Genomic DNA, 21,635 nt, shown 5'->3' with positions numbered 1-21,635 from the left:
TTGTCAGTGCATTATTGAAATGAAATTCTATCTAAAAAGTGATCACAACATAAAGCTGGCCCTGAGACTAAGGTCCTTTATACCCCACCAACCACAGTACAAAGCAGCAAATGGTGACAAAGCCTTCTTGTCTTCCCAAAAATGTGAAGTGGAACAGAGAGAGAGGAGAAGGATAAATGAAAGGCATGGAGGTTAACCATGACTGAGCCAGGTTGACTACCTAGCACTGGGGGAATGGGAAAGGGGAGGAAAATATTAACAGAAGAGAAAGTCCACTGTTGATATGACCAACATAGTGACAGTTCTCTGCTCTATATCACAGATGGTCACTCAGTCTGGTAGCCTTTAGAAATTGCAGTAGCGCTCTTGTAGCCTTTTGCAGCTGCGATGTGAAGCCATGCTCCACAGGTCTTGCGAAAGGTGAAAGGTGAGCTGTGCGGAGGTCAAGTCTTTCATATTCAAAGGACAGGAGATGTTCTATAATCTCCTCGACACTACAGCAATGGTGACAGGAAAAGTTCAATTATGCACTGGCAGGATAATATGCAGTGCAAAATGAAGTTCAATAACCAACATGTTGACTGTTCAACCCACTTTTGTTGATACTGCCAGAAGCATTGCTACCAACAATGCATTGACTTTCATTAAATGTTTCATTTACTGCTAACTGCAAAACAGGAGTAGCTGTGGGGCCAACACAAGTATTGATACCATAGCACTGAAACCCATTCAGTCCCAAAGACTTGTCATCAGATTAGAATGAACAGCAATACGCAAAAAGATCCACAGCGCAAGTGAGAACGAAGTTGAAGAATAAAGTTGCAATTGGTACAGTGCTTCGCAGTTAGCAAGCTCAGAAGAAGACTTACAAGTACGCCACAAGTTACATAAGAAAGCTAATTAGGTAGCGTTCAATACTTACAAAACTTTCTGTTGTGGCTGAGGCATTCAACATGAGCACATTAGGCATTTCATGGTATTCACAGAATGATGCTCTCAGAACTTCTGGTGACAGCAGCAATGCCTGAAAATAAAATAGCCACAATAGATATATGCACCTGCACTAACAAATTGACAACAATTCACAAAAAATTTGAGAAAAGCATCATGTCTGGCTTTAGCCAGGTGGTACCAGCACCTAAGTCACAGCTGTCAATTACGTGGCTCCAGAGGGGCCAGTGCCCTCGCCGAACATTCCCTGAAGGGGGGGGGGGGGGAGCGGGTCATCGGACCCCCCTTCCCCCTTCACACAGGGAAAATTCCTTTTCTGCAAAGAAAGGACTGCCGCACGAAAAAAGACCACACCTACACGTCAGCATCAGCTCAATCACGTCTTGTTCCAGAATAAGCAATTATTTCCAATAGTTGGAAGAAAGAAATGAAGAGAACCCTGTTGGCCACACCTGTGACGACTGACACCTCAACAATGGCCATGGACACCTCAATGCAGTAGCGACATTTAGCACAACCTACTTAGGACATTTGCAAGGTACATCATGAATTCGTGCCGCTAGCCGAGAGGATAAGTAATTGAGCCCACACTCTTTTCTAACAGCATCCCGATTGTGTTGCACGTGGCAGCCTCTTTCTTTGTTAAGCCACGCTCCATTATCCCCCACTTCACAGAAAATCACTCTCTCTCCAATTCACGTGAAAAGGTCGGGCAGGGTCGAACAAGTGATGTCCCTAGAACCAGCACTTCGACAATGCGACTTGTATTCGTCAGGGCCAATAACTGCCACGGCCTTTCTCCTTCTCCCCCACCCCACAGTGGCAAAATTTATGTTGCTGCGTGGTTGCTGTGGAAGTCAAAATGTTCAAAAAATGAGGGTGTTTAGATGTATTAATGAGAGATGGATGAAGGGAGTCCTGCAGACTTTTTTATGTGGTAGCAAAAATGGAAAAAAATCTTCATGTTAAGTAGGTGTTGTAAGAGTTGAGGAGGACTTTGGGATGAAAACTTGGAGGTTTATTTACATTATTTACAGTGAGACAACCGAGAAATTAACAGTCATAGAAGTCATTACGGGCCGGCAGCAATTCGGACGCTGCGGCCCGTGGCAAGAAGCTCGAAAGAGATGAATCAAGGAATGCTCTCTTGCTGCTCCCGGTCTGTGTCTTTTATGCCCTTCGGTGTCTCGAAGACACGTCACGTTCAGCCAATCGGCGAGCCCGCTCAGGTGTCGTCATTTTCGGCCAATGGTAGGCGCCCGTGCGATTGTGTCACACCCGGCGGAGAGCGTCGCTCCTTGGTCCCCAATTGTCCGAGTGCTTACTTCTCTCTGCGGTCTTGCCGTCCCGGTCTGCAACTACCGTCACCAAGGCGAAGAGGGTCGCTCCTTGGGACCCAATTGTCCGAGGGCTTTTTCCCTGCGGTATTGCCTTGCTGACTTTCAAGCGCCGTCACAAATTGGCGGAAGGGGGCGACGCTGCCAGGGTTTCACGGTGCATTACAGCCGTCTTGCTTCGGGACCCACTTTACCTGGAACAGTGCCAGGCTCTCGCTACACTTTCGGGAAGAGTCAAGCAGTGAATAGCTCCAGATGCGGCATACAAGGTGGGGGACGCCAACTCGTTTGCACGTGCCGCGTCTCGGGAATGTGGTATACGCGCTTCTGCGCTCCTTAATTAGATGTGGCGTGATTCGTTGTGGTCTGGTGAACTCGAAGTAGGCTCAGGAAACGGTCCCGTATCTAACAGCGTTCATATCCTGGGGACCTCATTCTCTCAGAGTGAGACGCTGGCATTTTAGAGGTGTGGCCTTTTACCAAGTGGCTGGAATTTGTAAGGAAATGGTTGAGAATTTTCGGCTGTGCAGGCTGTTGATGTTTCACCAGCGGCCAGTGCGGACGACAGAAGCATCACAGGTTCACGTCAGCGACTGGAGCAAATGGTGTACGACTGTAGTGTGGCAGTGCACTTCATCAGGCCCAATGTATTTGGCCCAACATCACCCAAATTACCTTTATAAAGTCCAAAGTGGAAGTGTCATGCATTCACGTCAGACATGGGAGCGGATTGTTTACTGCAGTTGTCTGCTTTGTCGGACTCAATGTCATCAACCAAAATCACTGGACTATCGTAACACCCAAATCAACTTGTCTGAACAAGGACCAGCTGATAGATTATGTCCTGGTCAGTAGATAACTTTTTTTTCTCCTGTTTTCATGGTTATTTCTCATTACTGTCATGAATGGATTGACACATTACAGTCTGCACATAGGCTGGGTAACACAATAGGGGTCATAGAAAATGGCGTTTTTCTTTTGTGACATCCAATTCCTTGCCTTCCGATGCATCTATTTTTTCTTTCTTTCTTTCGTTCCTTTTTTTCTTTTCTGCTAGTATACTCTATTTTGCTGAGCTCCAGTGTGCTCTTTATTTACTGTCACATATTCCACTTTGTTTCTTTGTTTGCTGCATTCTTAGAGAACTAAACCTTTTCTTTTTTGCACATGTCATGGCTGTGTCTGCCCTCAGTCTCTATCATTCTTTCACAACATTGCCACAAGTGCACATCTCATGGGTCGACCATTTAGGATCGAAATAAGGAAAGTTTTGGCATATAAAGATACATGGGCAACGGCCAGGACTTTTGGTCACGATCGAATTAACCGAAAAATCAAATTACTAAAGTCGAATTAATGAAAGTCTACTGTATTTGTCTCTTATGTAGCATCGACTGCGTACCCGAGAGGTGAAACTTGGATTGTTACTCTCTGGTATCGCGGTACGAATCCACTCAGGGCACAGCACCTTTTTTTTTTTTTTTATTTCTTTGTGGATCCCCCAAAGCACTTTCAAATTCGTGCGACAAATGCTGGCAGATATCAAAATGACTAAGGGGGTGAGCCCAGAAGAGCTATTGCTTCAGCATGTATACTTTTATGTGCTTGAGAGAGCCCATAAAACGAATCTTTTCCTTGCCAAACCCAGCTACCGACCACTGACCCCCATTTAACCATGAAAATGGCCGAAAGAGCCAAAGAAAGCCATCCGGTGTCCTGCATTACGCCATGCCTCATCCTCCGATTATGGTTTTGGCTCGTAAAACAATGAAATTAAGTTTAGTATATAGTAATTGAATGTAATTTAAGTTGAAAGTCAGATACAGAGAGAGGGAGATAGAGAGACACTCGCTGTGCCCCTGCTCTGGGCAGGAAAATGAAAACTCTATGCCTATGATGAAAATGCTAGTGACATACCTCATTATAGCTGCAAAACTATTCTGAAGTGGCCCTTGCTATAGCGAAAATGTCCTGCAGGGAAGATTAACATTAGGGGACATACGAGACTAGAGCACCCTACAACTTTAAGGAGCCCTGGAACACACTTAAACAAAGTTTGAATTGTTATCCCAGTGTTGCTTAAGACATTAAACCCCGTGAATCAATCGTGAATCAATCTGCTTCAATACGTTTTATTCAAGAAGGGGTATCCACTCATAAATCTCCCTTCACAAGAATGTTTTCAAAGTACAGTCTATGCTCGTTACAATAGACCCACGTACAACAGACTTTCGGATACGAAGGACCATATTTCAGCCTTAGTTTATTCTACCTATTTTATTATTGCAACGAAGTTCGCTTTTACCAGACCGCGCTACAACGGACTATCGGTTACAGGAGACGAAATTAGCGGCAATATTTTTCAAAATCGGGTGCATAAAACGTATTTTTGCCATGTCGACACTGGCTGACAACTGACTTGTGAGGGTCAGTCGACGATCGCGGCTCAATATCGGCTCAATATCCCACACGCGAGGGAGTAAGGCAGGGCGGGAACGCACCGTCTTCTTTCGCGTGCGAGGCACGGGAGGGGGGGGGGAGGCGAGAGAGAGGGGTTCTGCTCCAGCGGCTGCTGCTTATGGTGCGGCCGTCATACCTTGAAAGCGATCTGGGATGTGGACAAACTGCTCGCCAGTGTGGGCGCCGTATCTTCAAAGTGATCTGCGATGTGGACAAAGTGCACCCAGTGCCGGTAGCTTCGTATGTACTGTGCTTTCGACGTTTAGTTCGCGTTGAAGCAAGAGATAGCATGAAGGTCGATTCGCTCGCTGCTGTTGCCGCGCCTATCTTCTTTAATTTTCTATCGCAATCGATGCTTTGCCTTTCGGGCGAAACTGCGACTTTTTGTTTGTTTTTTTTACTTTGGACGTTCGTCACTAACTCTTTGCAAATAAAGTTGTTAGACATTGCAACGAAAGTTTCGTAAGTGAGGCGTTTCAGATATTACAGACTACAGATAAAACGGACGATTTTTGACGGATTATCAGGGTCCGTTGTAACGATAGTCAACTGTATTTCGTGTCACTAGAGTAACAGAGATTTAAAAGTTGCTTTGCATCATGACTGTGGCTTCCTTTCTCTGTTTTTGTAGAACAATGGAAGCTTTGGCTCTCCACCAGCAAAATATGATGTTCCTCCCAGCTGCAAGACACTAGCAAAAAGGTTCGCTAATAAGCTAGCCTTTACTTCTGTCTCACATGTTTAAGGGGAGATGAGTTACAAAAAATTTAAATTTTTTTACCAGAAAACGTGCTTTAAGTTTCATGCACTTTTGGGTTCCTTAACTATTCAAGGAGGTGCCAGCGAAATATCAGCCACATCTGCGTGGTAATAAAGTGGAAATCTGTATTTTTAGATGATCTGGAGGCGCCTCAGATAAAAGAAATGACCATTTTAGAAGTACATTAGCAGTGAGAAAAAAGTTTTGCATAAAATGGCTACCGTCATTTTATAGGTCATTTATCTCTCTTTTTTATAAGTGCAAGCAGTTGCATCAATGGCCCAGTAGGATGTGTGCAAAGGCTGATGAATGAAGTCAAAAGTATTGAATTCTGGGCAGTAACTCAAAGGAAGCAAAACTGAAGGCACTATTGCACAGATGTGTTTTCACTTGACTACAATTTACCACCACGTGAGGCTTTGCACCATTGCCCAATTTCCTCGTACATGCACCTTCGTGCATTGAAACTGCTTTTGGCCACTGTTTTTGGTGGATGTTGTGCTAGAGTTTACGGTCCCTTCGTCGTTTTTAGTCTGCACATTTGCATCTGTAATATAGTCCTGAAGTTCAGCACACGTCATAGCTTTGGAAAGTGGCATAATTTCACGAAGCCGAGTGGCACGACCTGGAGCACCAAGCGACTACATGCAAAAGTGGCTCACACTCCAGGCTTTCCAGGCGATCGTGAGATCAGCCCAGTGTCGTCTTCCTTGATGCCGGACGCGTCTGTTCGGCAAGCTCTGGTGTTTCAAATGGCCGCAGACCCGGTGAAAACAAAATTAAATGCTGGACAAAAGGGATTCAGATAATGCCTGAGAAGTTGAGCACTGTTTGTGGCACACACACGGCGCACCATTTGGAAAAGAGCTTCAAAGAATAAACATCCAAGGCAACAGTGAATGCAACAAAGCGCGCAAAATGTAGGCCAAAAAGAAGCGGAAGATCGAAGCCATCCTCACAGAAGATTGCAGAATACAAGAAGGCGCAACATATTTTCCAGGGGCCATTTAGACAAATTAAATGGAATAGTTCTGTATCTTTAAAGGCATTTTCTTCATTTTGCATTTTTTAGCAAAGTCCGCGTATTCAAGAACTATCGTTTCTACATTACATTACATACACCTTTCTGGAGTTAAAATTTTATTCAGAATGCTACTGTGGACTGCGATGTTAAAGTTTTGCCTTCCTCCTTATAGAAAAATTAAAATTTCACACACAAGATGGAAGTGCAATTGGTGTGGGCAGTAGCAGATTATATTTTTTTTTCTATGAAAATTAATGAAATATAATAAATGGCTCCACAGTAGCATAGTCTTAGACTTCCTAATATAGTATAAGGCACAAAAAATTGTTGCTTTCTTGTCATTTCGGAACAGTAGCTTCTGTAGACTAACCACAGTAATCTGAACTTTTGAAGAGCCATAACTGTCACAAATTATTTTACAATGACACAATTTGGCACCTGGTACTATACTATCCCTCTAAACATAACTTCCAATTTTTATTCAAATTGAGCCAGCGCTTCAACATTTCAATTTCATGGAATATGTTCCCCTTAAGCTCACCTGCAACTGCAGCACCTCTAACAAAAACGATATGGCAACACGAGCAGAAAGCTTATGCTTCAGAACAAGGTTTATCATTGGCCAGGCTGGACACCACACCCACCTGCTCATTTAACTCTTCCTGAATGAAAGCAGGGACCATGCCATGCCATGTATGCTGCTGTCATGATGCCCTACACTAGTGTGGTTGTCTAGGCATGGAAGCACTCATTTTCTATGCTGCTCTGAGATTTTTTTTTACTTGTTTGCTTTCTCTGTCATGTTTCTCACTGTTCTTGACACCTTCCACTTTTAGGCTGGCGCGAACTGTTTATGGCAACTAAAAGAATCCAGCTTGCCTCACCATTAAGCTGTCATGATGCTTACAACTTAATTCTATAAAGATCATCACTGTACATACACTGCAGTTGAAACAAACATGTATGTCAAAGGCATGCATGTCTGGCAGTTACTGCACTTTTTAAAGAACACACCATCTTGGAAAAAAGTACCACCACGCATTGCTCGGGCAGTGCTGCCAGCTCCCGTAAGTTAAAAAAAATTTGCTTAATGCACTGCAACCTCCGAGCTCCTACCCCAAATAATTTTTCGCTTCATGCTTCGCCTTGTTTGTTACTATGTGCCTAACGCTTGCATGTGCATGTATTAAATTCAGTATGGTCACCTGCATCGCTTCTGGTTTACGGGGGTTATGAAAACTGACATATCTTATTTGTTTTCTCAATCACCGACACCAAGGACAACATAGGGGAAATTACTTGTGCTTAATAAATGAAATAAAGAAGCGCTAAGTTAATGGAAATGAAAGTGGATGGAAAAACAAATTGCCACAGCCGGGGAACGATTCCACAACCTTCGCATTTCGCGTGCGATGCTTTACCGATTGAGCTACCGCGGCGCTGTTTCCCCGTCCACTTTCTTGGGTATTTATGTTTCCTTGCAGAACTCTGGGAGTGTTAGCCAGCACCACCACTCACAGACTTTGGCGGTGGACGTGGAAAATCCTTTCTGCTGCAGGCGTCACGAGAACAGCAACATTGATGCCTTCAGGTAGCATGTGTGGGTTTACTGATCGGTTGCCTCAACCCAAAAAGATCACATTCTCGTGACGCCTGCAGCAGAAAGAATGTACCATATTTTTGCACACACACCTGCACTTATTTGAAAAATTTCACAGCGTAAAAGTGTTTATTAGCCACCAGCAGTTGGGCCGACCTTCAGCGCAGGGCGTGGACTCTCAGCATGAACGGCGTCCCCCCCCCTTCGAGAACAGCGCCGGAGAGCTTGACCCACTAGAAACCGCTGGAGAGAATGGCCCACTATAGTGTTCCTCTTGTTTGCATCTGAATGTGTGCCCATTTCTGCCACAGCAAGACATGCTGAAAAGTGCCACAACCTCGCACGGCCCTTTACCTCCAACAACCAAGAGCACCAGAAAAGCAATCGCGGTGACACCCCCTCTGCAGCCACCTTCCCTTCTTGTGTGACTTTCTGTTCCTTCCGCTGCACCTGGTCTCCCTTCAAGACTACTGCCCAAGTATGAAGGGCCATACCGTATTGTCGAGAGTGCATCCCCCGTTAACTACATGATCAAATCCACTGAACCGTGGTCAGACATGCACCATCGTGGATGAGACATTGTCAACGTCGAATGCCTCAAGCCATGCCATGATCCACTCATAGTGAGGAGCTGTTAGGTCGCCAGACGACTCCCTTTTCGTTCCTGGGAATAATTGTATCGAAGAAGAGGAACACTATAGTGGGCCATCCTCTCCAGTGCTTTCTAGTGGGTCAAGCTCTCCAGCGCTGTTCTCGTTCGTGCTGAAAGTCCATGCCCTGCGCTGACAGCCGGTCCAACCGCTGGTGGCTAATAAACACACCTTTACAGCAGTAAAGGTGGGTTGTGGGTTATATGCAAATTTCATCATGAGGTGCGACTTCACGGCAGCGCAAATTTCGCCTTATAGTGTGGCTCCATGGCAGAACAATGTGTACTGCTTTACAGCAGTGCAGGTTACAGGCGAAATTCGCTCTACCGTGAAGTCACAGCTCCTCAAGGTAAAATTCACATATAACTTGCACTGAATATTCTGGGGGCTCCCGACTACTCAGTATTTCGGGCAGTGCTCGCCGATTCTGAATGATCCATTGGCTACCCTATACCGTCTTACATTAGTGTGTGGAGTTAAGTTCTTTTTCTCGGGTCCCCCAGCTGGCATCCTCACATCTTCTAATCGTGACCGCCTTAGAATCAAATAAATACGGTACTTTGTTCACAGACTGGTGCTCACATAGGCATGATAACGCTGCACATACATTTCCTTTCTTAAAATAAATGAAAGTTCATTGTATCTAGTTTATTGATGTAAAACATCATTTTCATAAATTTATCTCTTTTTTATGATTTGCAGAGAACCACCAAATTCAGCTGCAGGCACTCGTGTGTGCGCATGGCTCACTTTCACTATATCTGCGCGCACTGGATGTTTCAATTACATTTTTAATATATAGATAATTTAATTTCTCTTTGAAAGAAAAATAATTATTTTACTGTGTATCCACATATTGAAGAATAAACCATATACACTGTACACACAATAAATTGGCTGCACCTCAATGTCAGTAAAGAAATCCTAGCACCCTTAAGCACTTTTTACGAATTGTGAATGCGAAATCATTAATGTCCAAGTGAACGCCGCTGAATGGTCCTTTGAGTTATGAACTCCTCGCGGGCAAGCGAGCACATCGAGATGTTGGTGCACTTTGATTTGGCCTTATCCAAGGCACAGTTAGAACGGATGTGAGAGCTTGTGCAGATGAGGAACGTATGGATAACAAACACAGGCTTCCAAGAGCGAGGGTGATTTGGCGTTGCTGCGATGCCCTCTCCCCTGTTAAGAATGGCCATACGGGGTGGCAACGTGCCAGCTTTCAGCCCGCTGCACGTGTTCCAAGCCCACCAGTCGGGGCGCCCTTCCGAGAGCTGCGGTCGGCAGGCAGCCACGTGGCGCGCGATCAACTCCGGAAATTGGTACTTGGCCGAGCCACCCGGGACAAAGCAGTTCTACGAAGCCCTCTGACGTCGGCACTGAAAGCTGGGCGGTACCGAGAACTGCGGATGACCGGCAGCCACGTGGCGCGCGATCAACTCAGGAAATTGGTACTTGGCCGCACCACCCGAGACGGAGCACAGTTCTACGAAGCCCTCGGTCGTCGACTCCGGAGCCTTTGTGTGTATGGGTTCGCACCTGTGTGTTTGCGTGTGTGTGGGCGTAAACAATAGTGCGGGGCGGCGGCAAGTTTACAATGCTTGGACGAACCTTCCCGACCATTCGTGCTCCGTCCACGACCGAACGATGACGTCGAACTATGACGTCAAGCGGAGAGCTTATAAGCAGCGTTTGCCGGCTGCTAGGGAGTGCTCGTGTCGTGATCATTGTCGGGAGCTGAGTGCTCTGTCATGCTCGAAATGTAGTAGTGAGCTGTGTGCTCGTAAACTGTTTGCTGTATGTTAGTTTTGCGGGCTCCATATGGGAGTCGCGCTAGTCTGCCAATGTCCTGTTCAAAATGTAAATACTGCCAGTAAATCCTAGTTCCTCCCAAGCTCCATCTCTACAACTACGACCGCTCCAAATCTTACAACTGAATGGCAGCGGAGGGATCCGACTACGGCTCCTAGATCGGCCTACGACTCGGAGACAGCAACGGCAGCTGACGGACGTTGGCACATGGTGACCGACCGGCATCCTGATCAAGTTGGAGGCGACTTGAGATTGACCACCTCTTGCAACTGACTGGATACGGCGGGGAAGGACTGGTGATATGGTGCTGCTTCGGTGGGTAAGCGTTTGGTTTTGGCTGTAAGATTTACCAGGCTTCAATTTTTCTGTGTTTTTGAATTTGATTCGCTGGGATCTTTTACTTATATTCTGATTTGCGTGGGTATCGCAGCAAGTATTGTGTGACAGCAGAGCCAAAGCTTAAAGCAGCGACCATGGTCCTAATGTGTTTGACGAGAGCTGACCTGTTGTGGTTGTGTGAGGAGATCGAGGTAAATGTAGAGGAGGACTTGAAGGAGTCAGAGATTCGTAAAACCATTCTAGAAAGTAACAATGATTTGAAATTCATAGAACAAATGAGCAAACGAATTCTAAGTAAAAGACAGGAACAGGAATCAATTAAGCAAGAACGCCAAGAGCGTGAGCAGAGACGGCAAAAGCTTGAAAAAGAAATGACAGCAGTACAGAAAGAGATAGAGGATTTGCAGCAGTTAAGCGGACGAAGTCAACAGCGGCTGGAGAAATCTGTAGGCTGGACGCAGCGAAAGTGGCAGGAAATAGACAGCAGATTTCAGTCGAAAGCCGAGAGAAGTAGTAGTACCCGTGAGAGTAGCAGTACGTTCACAAGTGAACTCGAAGTGCTAGCAGCTAACGATGCCTTAGTGGCAACAGAGGCCGTTAAAGGCCAGAGTGAGAGCGACGAGGTGCTGTGCCAACAGAGGACTGTAGAGACAGCTAGGCCAGCTGCGAACAAATTGGCACAGTTACCGCGCGTGTGCGTCGCATCACATGGTAGCGAGGTCGTTAGCGAGGTACAGAATACTACGGACTTGACAGACGCGAGCACCCATGTCGAGTCAGATCTGCGTGCAGAAGTAATGTGCCAGCTGGACGATGCAGTTGAGAGTAGTTCTCGGGATGGCGAGCTCCGTAGCTCACGAGAGAACAACTGCATTGTTCAGGGATCGGTGCGGCTCTCCGCCAGTCTAGATAGCCTAGATAGGGATGATTCAGTTGTTAATCATTCGGACTATGCGTGTGAGACAGCGATCGATACCGACGGGCTGTGTGCAGATGCACAGCATGAGCTGGGCAATGTAGTAGAGGGCAGTTCGCAAGAGTGCGAGTTGTCTAACTCGAGTAAAGCCTGCTGCATTGTTCCAGAGTCGGTTGGGCTGTCCGCCAGTCGAGGCAAAGTGAGAGTAGATTTAAATGTAAATCACTCAGACTGTGCGGGTAAGAGACCGATCCGGGCCGACGAAATGTGTACCGGCCAGCACGAGGCACGAGATGACGGCATGACAGAGAGTTCGAGGAGAAAGCGCCGCAGAAAGAAGCGCTGAAAGGATCGGAATGCGGTGGCTAATGTAGCGAAGCCAAAGACGGCGACAGGCGCGAAAAGGCAGGGCGCGAAGAAAAGACAGGTGCGGTCGTCACTGACGATGTTGACGCATCAAACATGTTCGAGCCACCGGTCAAAAGGGGACCGAGAAGCATGTTCTGCAAGGACGCGGACAAAGGGCACGGGGCAGTTAAATTCCTCGTCGTTCCGTCGTTCTCTTCGAAGCTCAGCGTGCAGTACAAAGAAGCGCAAGGTGGCAAGACGAGACCAGGTGGGGAGTAGCGACGCGGTCAGTCGAGGTCATGTTGAAAGCGGGGCGCGAGGACGCAAATTGGCAGGAGACCGTAACGTCTTGGGGGAGCTGATAGTGAGTCAGCCCTTTTGTTGTTCCTCGGCAGCCAGAGTAGCTTTCAAACCGCGGCCACCTCGGGTCCGACTCAAAGTATGAGTCAGACGAAAGCGTTTGGAAAGGGAGGCCAAGAGCCCTTCCGTAGAAACATGTTGTTTTGTTTGATTTTTTGAGCTTCGAAGAATTTTCGCGAATTGAGACTGGGATTTCTTTCAATGTGTAAGGTTTGAGCTTCGTTTGTGTTTGCTTTAGAGAAGCTCCGAGATTTGAAAGATGCGTTTTATGTAAACCTGTAGTCTCGCGAGATGTTCATTACTGAGTACATAGGCTTTCTTTTTTGTGTGTGTGTGAGTAACCTGTAGGTCAAGGTTATCGTTGAGAGGCCTATCGTAACGCGCGTGTGTGTTATTTAACCTTCTTTCTTTTTAGGTGTTTTTGATTTTTCTAAGGTTAAGCGCGTAGATTTTCAATAAGTGCGTGATTTCAACTGAGAAGAGCTCTTAGGTCCATTAGCGCGTGTCCTGTGTGGACGGAAGGAAGCAGAACGTTTATGACTGGGTTGCTCGAGTGTGTCGAAGGCAGCCGTATTCTGACTTCTCTAGTACGCGTGCGAAGAGCTAGTTAGTAGAAGACACATTTGTTCGAAGGTTCCTCTGTGTTGCGTAAGTTACGCAAATTTGGTTGTTTATTTAAGGAACGTGTCCTGTGTGGACTAAAGGAACAAATGTGAGTCAGCGTGATGAAAACTTTGTATGATGCAAGCACGTGTTCGGAATAGGGACCTCAAACTTAGCTCGTCTGTGATGACGTACCTGTGGAGTTGGCCAGACGGTTCAGTGGCAGCCGTACATGAGATAAGTACGCCACTGTGATAGGGTAGGAACAGGCTGTTCGCGAAGTTATGCTGCTGAAGTTATGATTGAGTATTGGTGTTTGAAAGGCTTCGGTTTAATTCTGCGTAAACCTTTACTCTTGTGCAGCGTGACGGTCGGGTTTGGTCGAACTCAGGAGGAACGTGAACGCTCGCTTTGGCAGCACGAAATTTTGGGGCAAAATTTGGGATTCCCAGTTGAGTGACTTGCATAGAAATTGTGATAGGAGGCCTGGTGGGGTTAGCAGCTAATTCCGGGCGTTTGAACGCTGAGCGGTATTGTGTTGCCGGGTCGACTCTTCTGTGCCAGTTCTTGTAAGATGGTTGAAGGCATTCCAAGTACACAGGGGTTGCAGAGAGCAAAGCCATCGTCTTGCTCGCCAGCCATTCTCTTCCTGCCCAGCGGTTGCCTGCACTGGCCAGGCGAGATTTTCCGGGCCATGGAGGAGCTGTTAAGAATGGCCATACGGGGTGGCAACGTGCCAGCTTTCAGCCCGCTGCACGTGTTCCAAGCCCACCAGTCGGGGCGCCCTTCCGAGAGCTGCGGTCGGCAGGCAGCCACGTGGCGCGCGATCAACTCCGGAAATTGGTACTTGGCCGAGCCACCCGGGACAAAGCAGTTCTACGAAGCCCTCTGACGTCGGCACTGAAAGCTGGGCGGTACCGAGAACTGCGGATGACCGGCAGCCACGTGGCGCGCGATCAACTCAGGAAATTGGTACTTGGCCGCACCACCCGAGACGGAGCACAGTTCTACGAAGCCCTCGGTCGTCGACTCCGGAGCCTTTGTGTGTATGGGTTCGCACCTGTGTGTTTGCGTGTGTGTGGGCGTAAACAATAGTGCGGGGCGGCGGCAAGTTTACAATGCTTGGACGAACCTTCCCGACCATTCGTGCTCCGTCCACGACCGAACGATGACGTCGAACTATGACGTCAAGCGGAGAGCTTATAAGCAGCGTTTGCCGGCTGCTAGGGTGTGCTCGTGTCGTGCTCGTTGTCGGGAGCTGAGTGCTCTGTCATACTAGAAATGTACTAGTGAGCTGTGTGCTCGTAAACTGTTTGCTGTATGTCCTGTTTTAAATGTAAATCCTGCAATTAAATCCTGCTCGCCTAGCCCTGTCGTCCCAAGTTCATCTCTACAGTTACGTCTGCCAAATCCTACACCCCTCACGCAACACCTGGCGCACTACTGCAGCAGCAAGTGTACCTTTTGCCCGTTCTGCTCTGTCAAGGCACGCTCGTGCCATGGCGTCGCAGCCACAGTGCTGGTACCAATGCGGGATGCCGGCTTTTTCACTCAATGAGCCATTTCACATTTTGCATAAAAAAATCTGTGCTAATATTTTCTTGAGAGTAGTTATTCTGATGAATTTAAATCTGCAGAAAAAGATTAATAATTAAATCAACCCTGAGGTTCACATGATGCAAAAAAGAAAAAAATATCCATCCTTGATCAAAGGGCTAAGCATTGGATGGTGGGGCTTCATATTGCAGGGAAGAACAAGTAGCCTTTTGAGAGCAAGTGTGGGTTTCCTGCTGTGGGCAATGAAGTAATATTTGCATCAAATGTTTCTGACAGTATAAAGTAATTTCAAAAGTTATTCGAAGTTCATTTAATCTGCCAGAGGCTGTAATCTACACATTAAGTAAGAGTAATGTACACACAAGCCTGCATCCCTGAAATTTCTAAAACATTTCAGTTTCATGCCCTTTGCTGCAGAGAAAAGACAAAAGAGGGGGGGGGTGAACAGAGATGGAAGAACAGAATGAAAATGGTCGTTAATGTAAAATGCTACTGAATACACTAAAGCCAAAAGCACCACCAATGTGGTGTGAAAACATATACTTACCACAAGACTAGATGCTGCTTCTTCAGGATTAATTCTTTGAGGTGGCTGGGAAGTATCAGTGTCAAGAACCCAGCGCAATACGCTAAGCAGATGGGCCGACTCATGTGGATAGGTACGCATCAGCTTGAGGATAAACTCAAGATGCCTGAAGCTGAGGAGATGTAATCCAGGCAAAAAGCTGGGCACCACTAGGAATAGCGGCGCATGGGGCACCGCCTGGCGAGCACTAAAATGATGTTGCTGGTCCTCAAGAAAAGATGACACAGAGTCCATCGAGTCACCATCATGCTTCTTAAAGGGCTGGCCAAACAAGGAGAAGTAGACCTAGAAGAAAATATGCAGAACAACATGCTCACTACCATGTTGTACACACCAGCATTCAACTTATTCCTCTTGGTTCATTGTGTCAACCTCCAATACAGCACAACGTATCTTGCAGCTCTTTCCAACAAAGGCTAGAAACTCATAATAAGAACCATTCATCTGTGCTACTCACTAATTTTATCCAGATCTATGTTTACTTGCTTTGATATACCTTGGCAGCAGTATGTGCCCCAAGTATTTTCTAGCATATGGCTAGCCTATAGCCAACTGGCACAAGTACAAACAGGCACCTGAAGTGTGCGTCCTGGACATCATGCCACTCTGTCCACATTTCATGCAAAAAGGGCAGAGTACAAACTGGGGCAAGTAACAAATGACTGACAAAGTATGTGCTAAGTCTACATGAAAAGGTAAAAGGCTACAGAGTTTATTTCAGAAGACATTGAGAGAATGTACCTCAAAAATTGCAGCAATAACAATGAGGCTGAAATTTAAAACTTCATATAAAATAAAAAATAAAATATTCCATTGTGACCTACCCTTCATGCAGAATATTCCACAAGCTTTTGGCAACAGGAAGTTTAATAAAACTTGCAGCTTATATGGAACACTAACAATTTATATACAGAACCCTTTGCACTGCCTTCAGTTAATTCCAATACAAAATTAACACAACAGTTGAAACCTTTCTGCGAAGGTGGTAGCCTGCAATAGGTTTTAGGCATTGCACTCTTACTCACCATACTGAATGCAAGCGGTGAAAGCAGTGGCACAACTTTCTGCAATTAGGCTTAACTAATGCTTGTTCACATTTTAATGGAGCTTTCACATACTGTAGTCAGGGTAGCAAGCGTACACTTTCAAAATATATTTGTTATGAGCCAACTTGGATCCTGCAAACTTAACATAAAAATTCCCGCTTGGTATGGCTCGTAATATTAAAGCTGAACTCTGCAATGCCTTTCAAGGGTCACTAAAACGGTTCATACAAATTTTGTAGACGCATAGGGTACAGCTACAGAAAATCATTCGTACCACAATTTGTGTGAAGTGTCTCATATTATGAGAGCTATGAACGATTACAAGTTGCCCTCCTTCATATCCATGCATTTTCTCCTCAACTAGTTCACCAAGTGATCGGGGCTAAGCTCCGCCTTCACTGGTTCTGTGTCATGATGGGACGTCGTGTCGTCTACTTCCAGTTGTCTTGGAGTGAGCCCATGAAGCCTCTCCAACCTCTCTGCCAGATGCCTGGCAATCGATCCCAAGCGAGAGCTATCGAAACAGCATGCGTTGCGAGCATTCTATCGTAGCACCGAGCACGTCCAGTATTCCGATAACCACAGGCAAGCTGAGCATTTATACAGGTGGGTGGAGGTGTAAATTAAAGCCTCCTCCATACTGTTATTGCTGTGATGAAAGAGCTTTAGCTTAGACGTACGCGAGTGGCCTGATCGGTATGCACGGTCCAGCCACCTGGTGACGCAGAGATTAACCAGCCAAACAAAGAACTAATACTGTTCTAACCAAGTGTAAAACATTTTGAACATATAGAAAAACGTGTTCATGATTACGCTTCTGCCAAAAATTTACACCAGCAGCAAAGTGGAATACAGTTCGTCACTGCTATTGTGCTTGGTTGAGCTCTGTGCCACCAGGTGGCTGCATCGTGCAGACTGTTCTAGGGTGCCTCGATGCGCGCGCTCCTCTCCGCCGCCGTGCAGGGTGAAGACAACCGCGTCGTCTGCTACGGCGTTCGCCATTATGATGCCCGCTCCATAGACAGTCAACGGGCGTCGCGCAGCTGCATGTACAGTTCGCTTTGATAGCGTGTGCTGCTTTAATGATATGTCGAGAACATGACATTTTTGCATCAGCAGTGTGAAGGTATCAATTTAATATTCTGTCATTCTTATTTTTAAAGCGGAATTTCCAACTGGACTTGCTGGCAGCAGAAAACTGCCGCCCACGCCAGCCGCGCAGACCTTATAAGAACGTGTTGTTGGGCTAGCGGGTGACTGTTCACCTTGGTTAAAGGCACGAAACATACGCAGGCACGAGTCCCGCCGTCTTTCGCTGTGTCTGTGTGTGAGTGTCGTGCCTTTAACCAAAGCGTAAAGACTGTTTGGCTGCCAGCTGAAACCCGAATTTGTTTAACAAACCGCGTGCCGCCACAGGACAAAAGAATAATTGTCAGCGCACACCATACTTTCAAATCTTGTTTTCAAATCAGTCATCAGTTAGACCATTTACGGCTGAATGCTGCAACGCTGAGTAGAAAGCAATGATCGTAACAGTCAAATAACCACTCTGCGGTTGAAACGAGGCCGTGTGTAGGAGGAGGAAAAGCTTTATTTGCTCTAATTGGTTAGAAATTAGCGGAGGCAGATGTGGTCGGCCGTCGTCACGGTCTTCCCCATCTGCGCAGGGTCGACGCACCTATTCCAGGACACCACTGAGGGTGGCTACTCGGTGAGCGTGCCTTACTAGTCCATGCTGGACTTTCGGGTCGCTGCTGGAGAGCACCCTCTCCCACTGCTCCGCACTTGGGTTTTTTATTTGAAGGAATTGTCGATTGTGAACGCATCCCCATATAATGTGATATAAGGTGGCCTTGGCGCCGCACCAGGGGCAAATGTCTCTATACTGGGTGGGAAACATCTTGCTTAGTGTGTTTAGATTTGGGTATGTTCCTGTTTGCAGCCTCCTCCAAGAGGTTGCTTCATGCTGATTTAGGCTGTCGTGAGGTGGAGGGTATTTGATTCGGACTCCCTTATAGTAATTCAGAATGTCAGATTAGCTTGGGTTGACTGGTATGGGTTCCTCAGGGTCGGTGCTTGTAGCCGCTCGGTTTGTGTGCTCTCGAGCTGCCTTGTCCGCCCTTAGGTTCCCTTCCATTCCAGCGTGTCCCGGTACCCAGAAAATTGTATGCCTGACTTTGTTGTTAGCCCTACAGGAGCGGAGGATGTGAAGCGCTCTGCGTCCTATTCTGCCGTTCATGGAATTCCGACACGTAGCTTGCGAGTCGGTGAGTATTGTTAAGGACCTTTGGGATCGGTGTGTAAGTGATGTTCTACCAATGTTGAATGGTTGTTTCGGGGTCACGGAAACTGCAGTGAATGCGGCCGCTTTTCATTTGTGTCTGTGTTACCTGTCTGTCTTACCTGTTTGTGTCTGTGTTACCTGTGCTGACATTTGCGAATTTTTTAACGTCGCATATTTAAACCAATATCACATCCACGGCCTTTCGTTGTGATTTCGTAGCATCAGGTGTGATGGATCCGTGGTAGAGGGCATCGGAAATTTCGACCACCTGAGGTTTTATCAACATGCACCGATACCGACCTAGTACACAGCACCATGTGTTTAACCTCTATAGAAACTCGGCCGCCGTGGCTGGGTGGCTCTCATGTCCTCAGGATCAGCAGTCGAGCGCAATAGCTACGAAGCCTATACATCCGGGCCGCTTTTATTGCTTCATTGTAGTTCGATACATAATTTATATTTGTTCTGTGGTATATTACACACTAATACCACGAAATGAACCATTTCTGGCGCATTTTTTGTTTAGCTTGAGTATATACCATGCGCTTTCATTGAACATTTTATTTTGTGGCCATATTCTATTTAGCAGTGCTTCCATAGTTATTCTCAATTTTGTTTTGAATTCTTTTACCTTACTGTAAATATGCAGATGAGGGTAAACAAAATATTGAATGCATACCAGATTATTTGGTGCCTTACATGTGGCTTATATAGCACTAAATCACGACTGTCACGTAGTAATTGACTATAAAGCCCTGTTTAGCATATTTTCTGCACGAATATATTGTCAACTGGTAATTGCTATAAACCGGTCATTGATGCTGCTAAAATAAAGTGGCCACACGGCTTCTCAACACTGAGAAAAAGTGCATTCAATAGATAGCAATTTCCGATGTGATAGCTTGTTTATTTGGTCGGGAACTTTAAGGATTTCAAAAACAACAACTGCTACAACTCACCACAAGTTAAGTGCAGTGCATGTCTTGCTTCCATGCCCACTAATTCTCGCAGCTTCGAGCTGGCGCAGGTCAATGTGTAGCCTTACTCTTGCATAACTTAATATCAGCATGTGTTCCAGAGAATCCTTGTGTCGCTGGCATGCCTCCAGACTGCACTGAGCCCTCTTGATTAAATATTCTGTCACAGCCTTTAGAGGAGACTTCAGGGTGAACAGGTTGTCGGTCCAGAACGCAATTCCTTTAAAGTGCTCTTCGCAGGATGTGAGCAAGCTCATAACTTCACCGCTTGGATAACATAAGTTCTTACCATCATGAACATACTCTTTTAGTGCAGTTAAATATGGATGCTCATGGCTCGTCGAGCCCAGCATTGCTCGCAGTTTTTCGTTTTTTTCTCAAAATTCCTTTCACAAGAAAGCCACCAATATGGTGCAAAATGCTGCACTCATCTGAAGTCAGCGCTTCTTCCAGTCATTCCATGAGTGGTTCGTGCACTGGTGCACGCAACACCCGGGCATTTCGGACCAGAAAACGCCGTGCACACGTCTCTCTCGACCGACCGTAACGAAATGTGGGGAGCGCAATGGCGGCCGGCGGTCGGAAGGCGGCACTGACCCCCCTTCACAGAATGACTCCACCCTCTGAGAGGGCACGCGCATCGAGGCACCCTAGACTGTTCACGTTTGTGCTTCCGCTCATCCCGTGAAACGGCATGGTGAAATGGTCAGGCCCAGCCTGCTTGCGTTTACCTGAATACCGGACACACGAAACACTATTGTGGCAGTAATCCTCCAACATAAAGTGACGGCTGCAAATGCACAAATTCTGGTGCCGATCAGATAGCAACAGTCCGATGTGCTGCAGCCACTTCGCTCGTCTGCTGCCTTGCAGAGGGACATGATGTTGCAGCTTGACATATTGCCAGTCGCTATGTTTGCAGCCCACAATATAAAAAGGGCAAACCATGGTGCTCGCAAAAAGAAAGATCAAGGCCAACACTGACCGTGGAGAGGTCAACACGGAGAACATTGTAACACAAGCAGACGACACTTGCTGTGCACTGTAAGTTTTGAGTGTAGTGATAAATTGTCCTTGTGCATTCTCCTTCTGTTACTTTCTTTTTTATAGAAACAAATTAACTAATATTCCAACTATTAAAAACAACATTTGTTCGCTATAATCTTGGAAAAAATTATCGATGATGCGCCCTGGGCAGCCAATCGGATAGTTTGCCCTACTGGCATCATATGGTCACCTCGCGTCACCTGGTCAGGGGCAGCTGAAAACTCAGCCAAGTGGTATGCTGCGATCAGTAGCGATGTACATTTTAAAAAACTTATAATTACCTGCATTACGCGGAGCACTTATATACATCAATTAATGATCAGAAGAACCTACTAACAACTCAGTACATTTGTACAAAGTCGTCAAAATTGTTTCAGGGTCCCTTTAATAAGGCCACTCGAAATTTTTCCTATTCACTTTCAAAATCTTAACTATAAGGTTCCCCTAATCAGATTACTGACTTCCCAAGATAAGCACTTCATATAAAGTGCAATTGTTATACATACATACTAATATTCATATAAAAAGCTTAAAGAGGAATACCACTTAATCGTTACCAGAGCTTGATGCGCAGGACAGTATGAAGCATTTTTTTTTTTTCATGAGTAATTAATGACCCAATCATTTCAAGGAGTAATGACACAAAAACCTTGTGTCTTGCTTTTTTTGCTTTAGATATCTGTCAACAGTGAATTTACAGTATGAGGTTACACTTCCTTGAGAGCACTTCCAAGCAATTATTTATATCACCTTTTTAATGTGACCAATTCAAAACATGTGCCTAGTACTGCCAAGTACTGGCTTTGGACATGAACCTGGAGACTATGTACATCACAAAAAGGTCAGTGTCAACCAAGTGTGAATATGATATGCTGGAGTATAGCTTGCCCTTCACACCCTTCACACACTCAGATACCGTGCTGCGCTAGGGCTTCGTCAAGGCCAACCATTGAGTAGATATCAGTCAGATTGGCGTGC

The 21,635-nt window shown here is 46.1% G+C and overlaps 1 protein-coding gene across 1 annotated transcript in view; it reads right to left on the bottom strand.

Annotated features, from left to right (window-relative positions):
• The window catches only part of LOC126547921 (ATP-binding cassette sub-family A member 2-like), a 292,596-nt gene that overhangs the window by 225,641 nt on the left and 45,320 nt on the right, over positions 1-21,635 (bottom strand). Inside the window, exons 6-7 of the mRNA XM_050195975.3 lie at positions 15,265-15,588; positions 923-1,024 (exon numbers count right to left, since the gene is read on the bottom strand). Of these exons, the coding sequence (XP_050051932.1) occupies positions 923-1,024; positions 15,265-15,588 (426 nt within the window). The remainder of the gene's footprint in view (positions 1-922; positions 1,025-15,264; positions 15,589-21,635) is intronic.

This window comes from Dermacentor andersoni, chromosome 1 (assembly GCF_023375885.2).
Source record: "Dermacentor andersoni chromosome 1, qqDerAnde1_hic_scaffold, whole genome shotgun sequence".
Classification (NCBI taxonomy): Eukaryota; Metazoa; Arthropoda; class Arachnida; order Ixodida; family Ixodidae; genus Dermacentor; species Dermacentor andersoni.
Note: the sequence above shows the minus strand (reverse complement) of the source record. Positions and strands in the feature narration are given on the sequence as shown.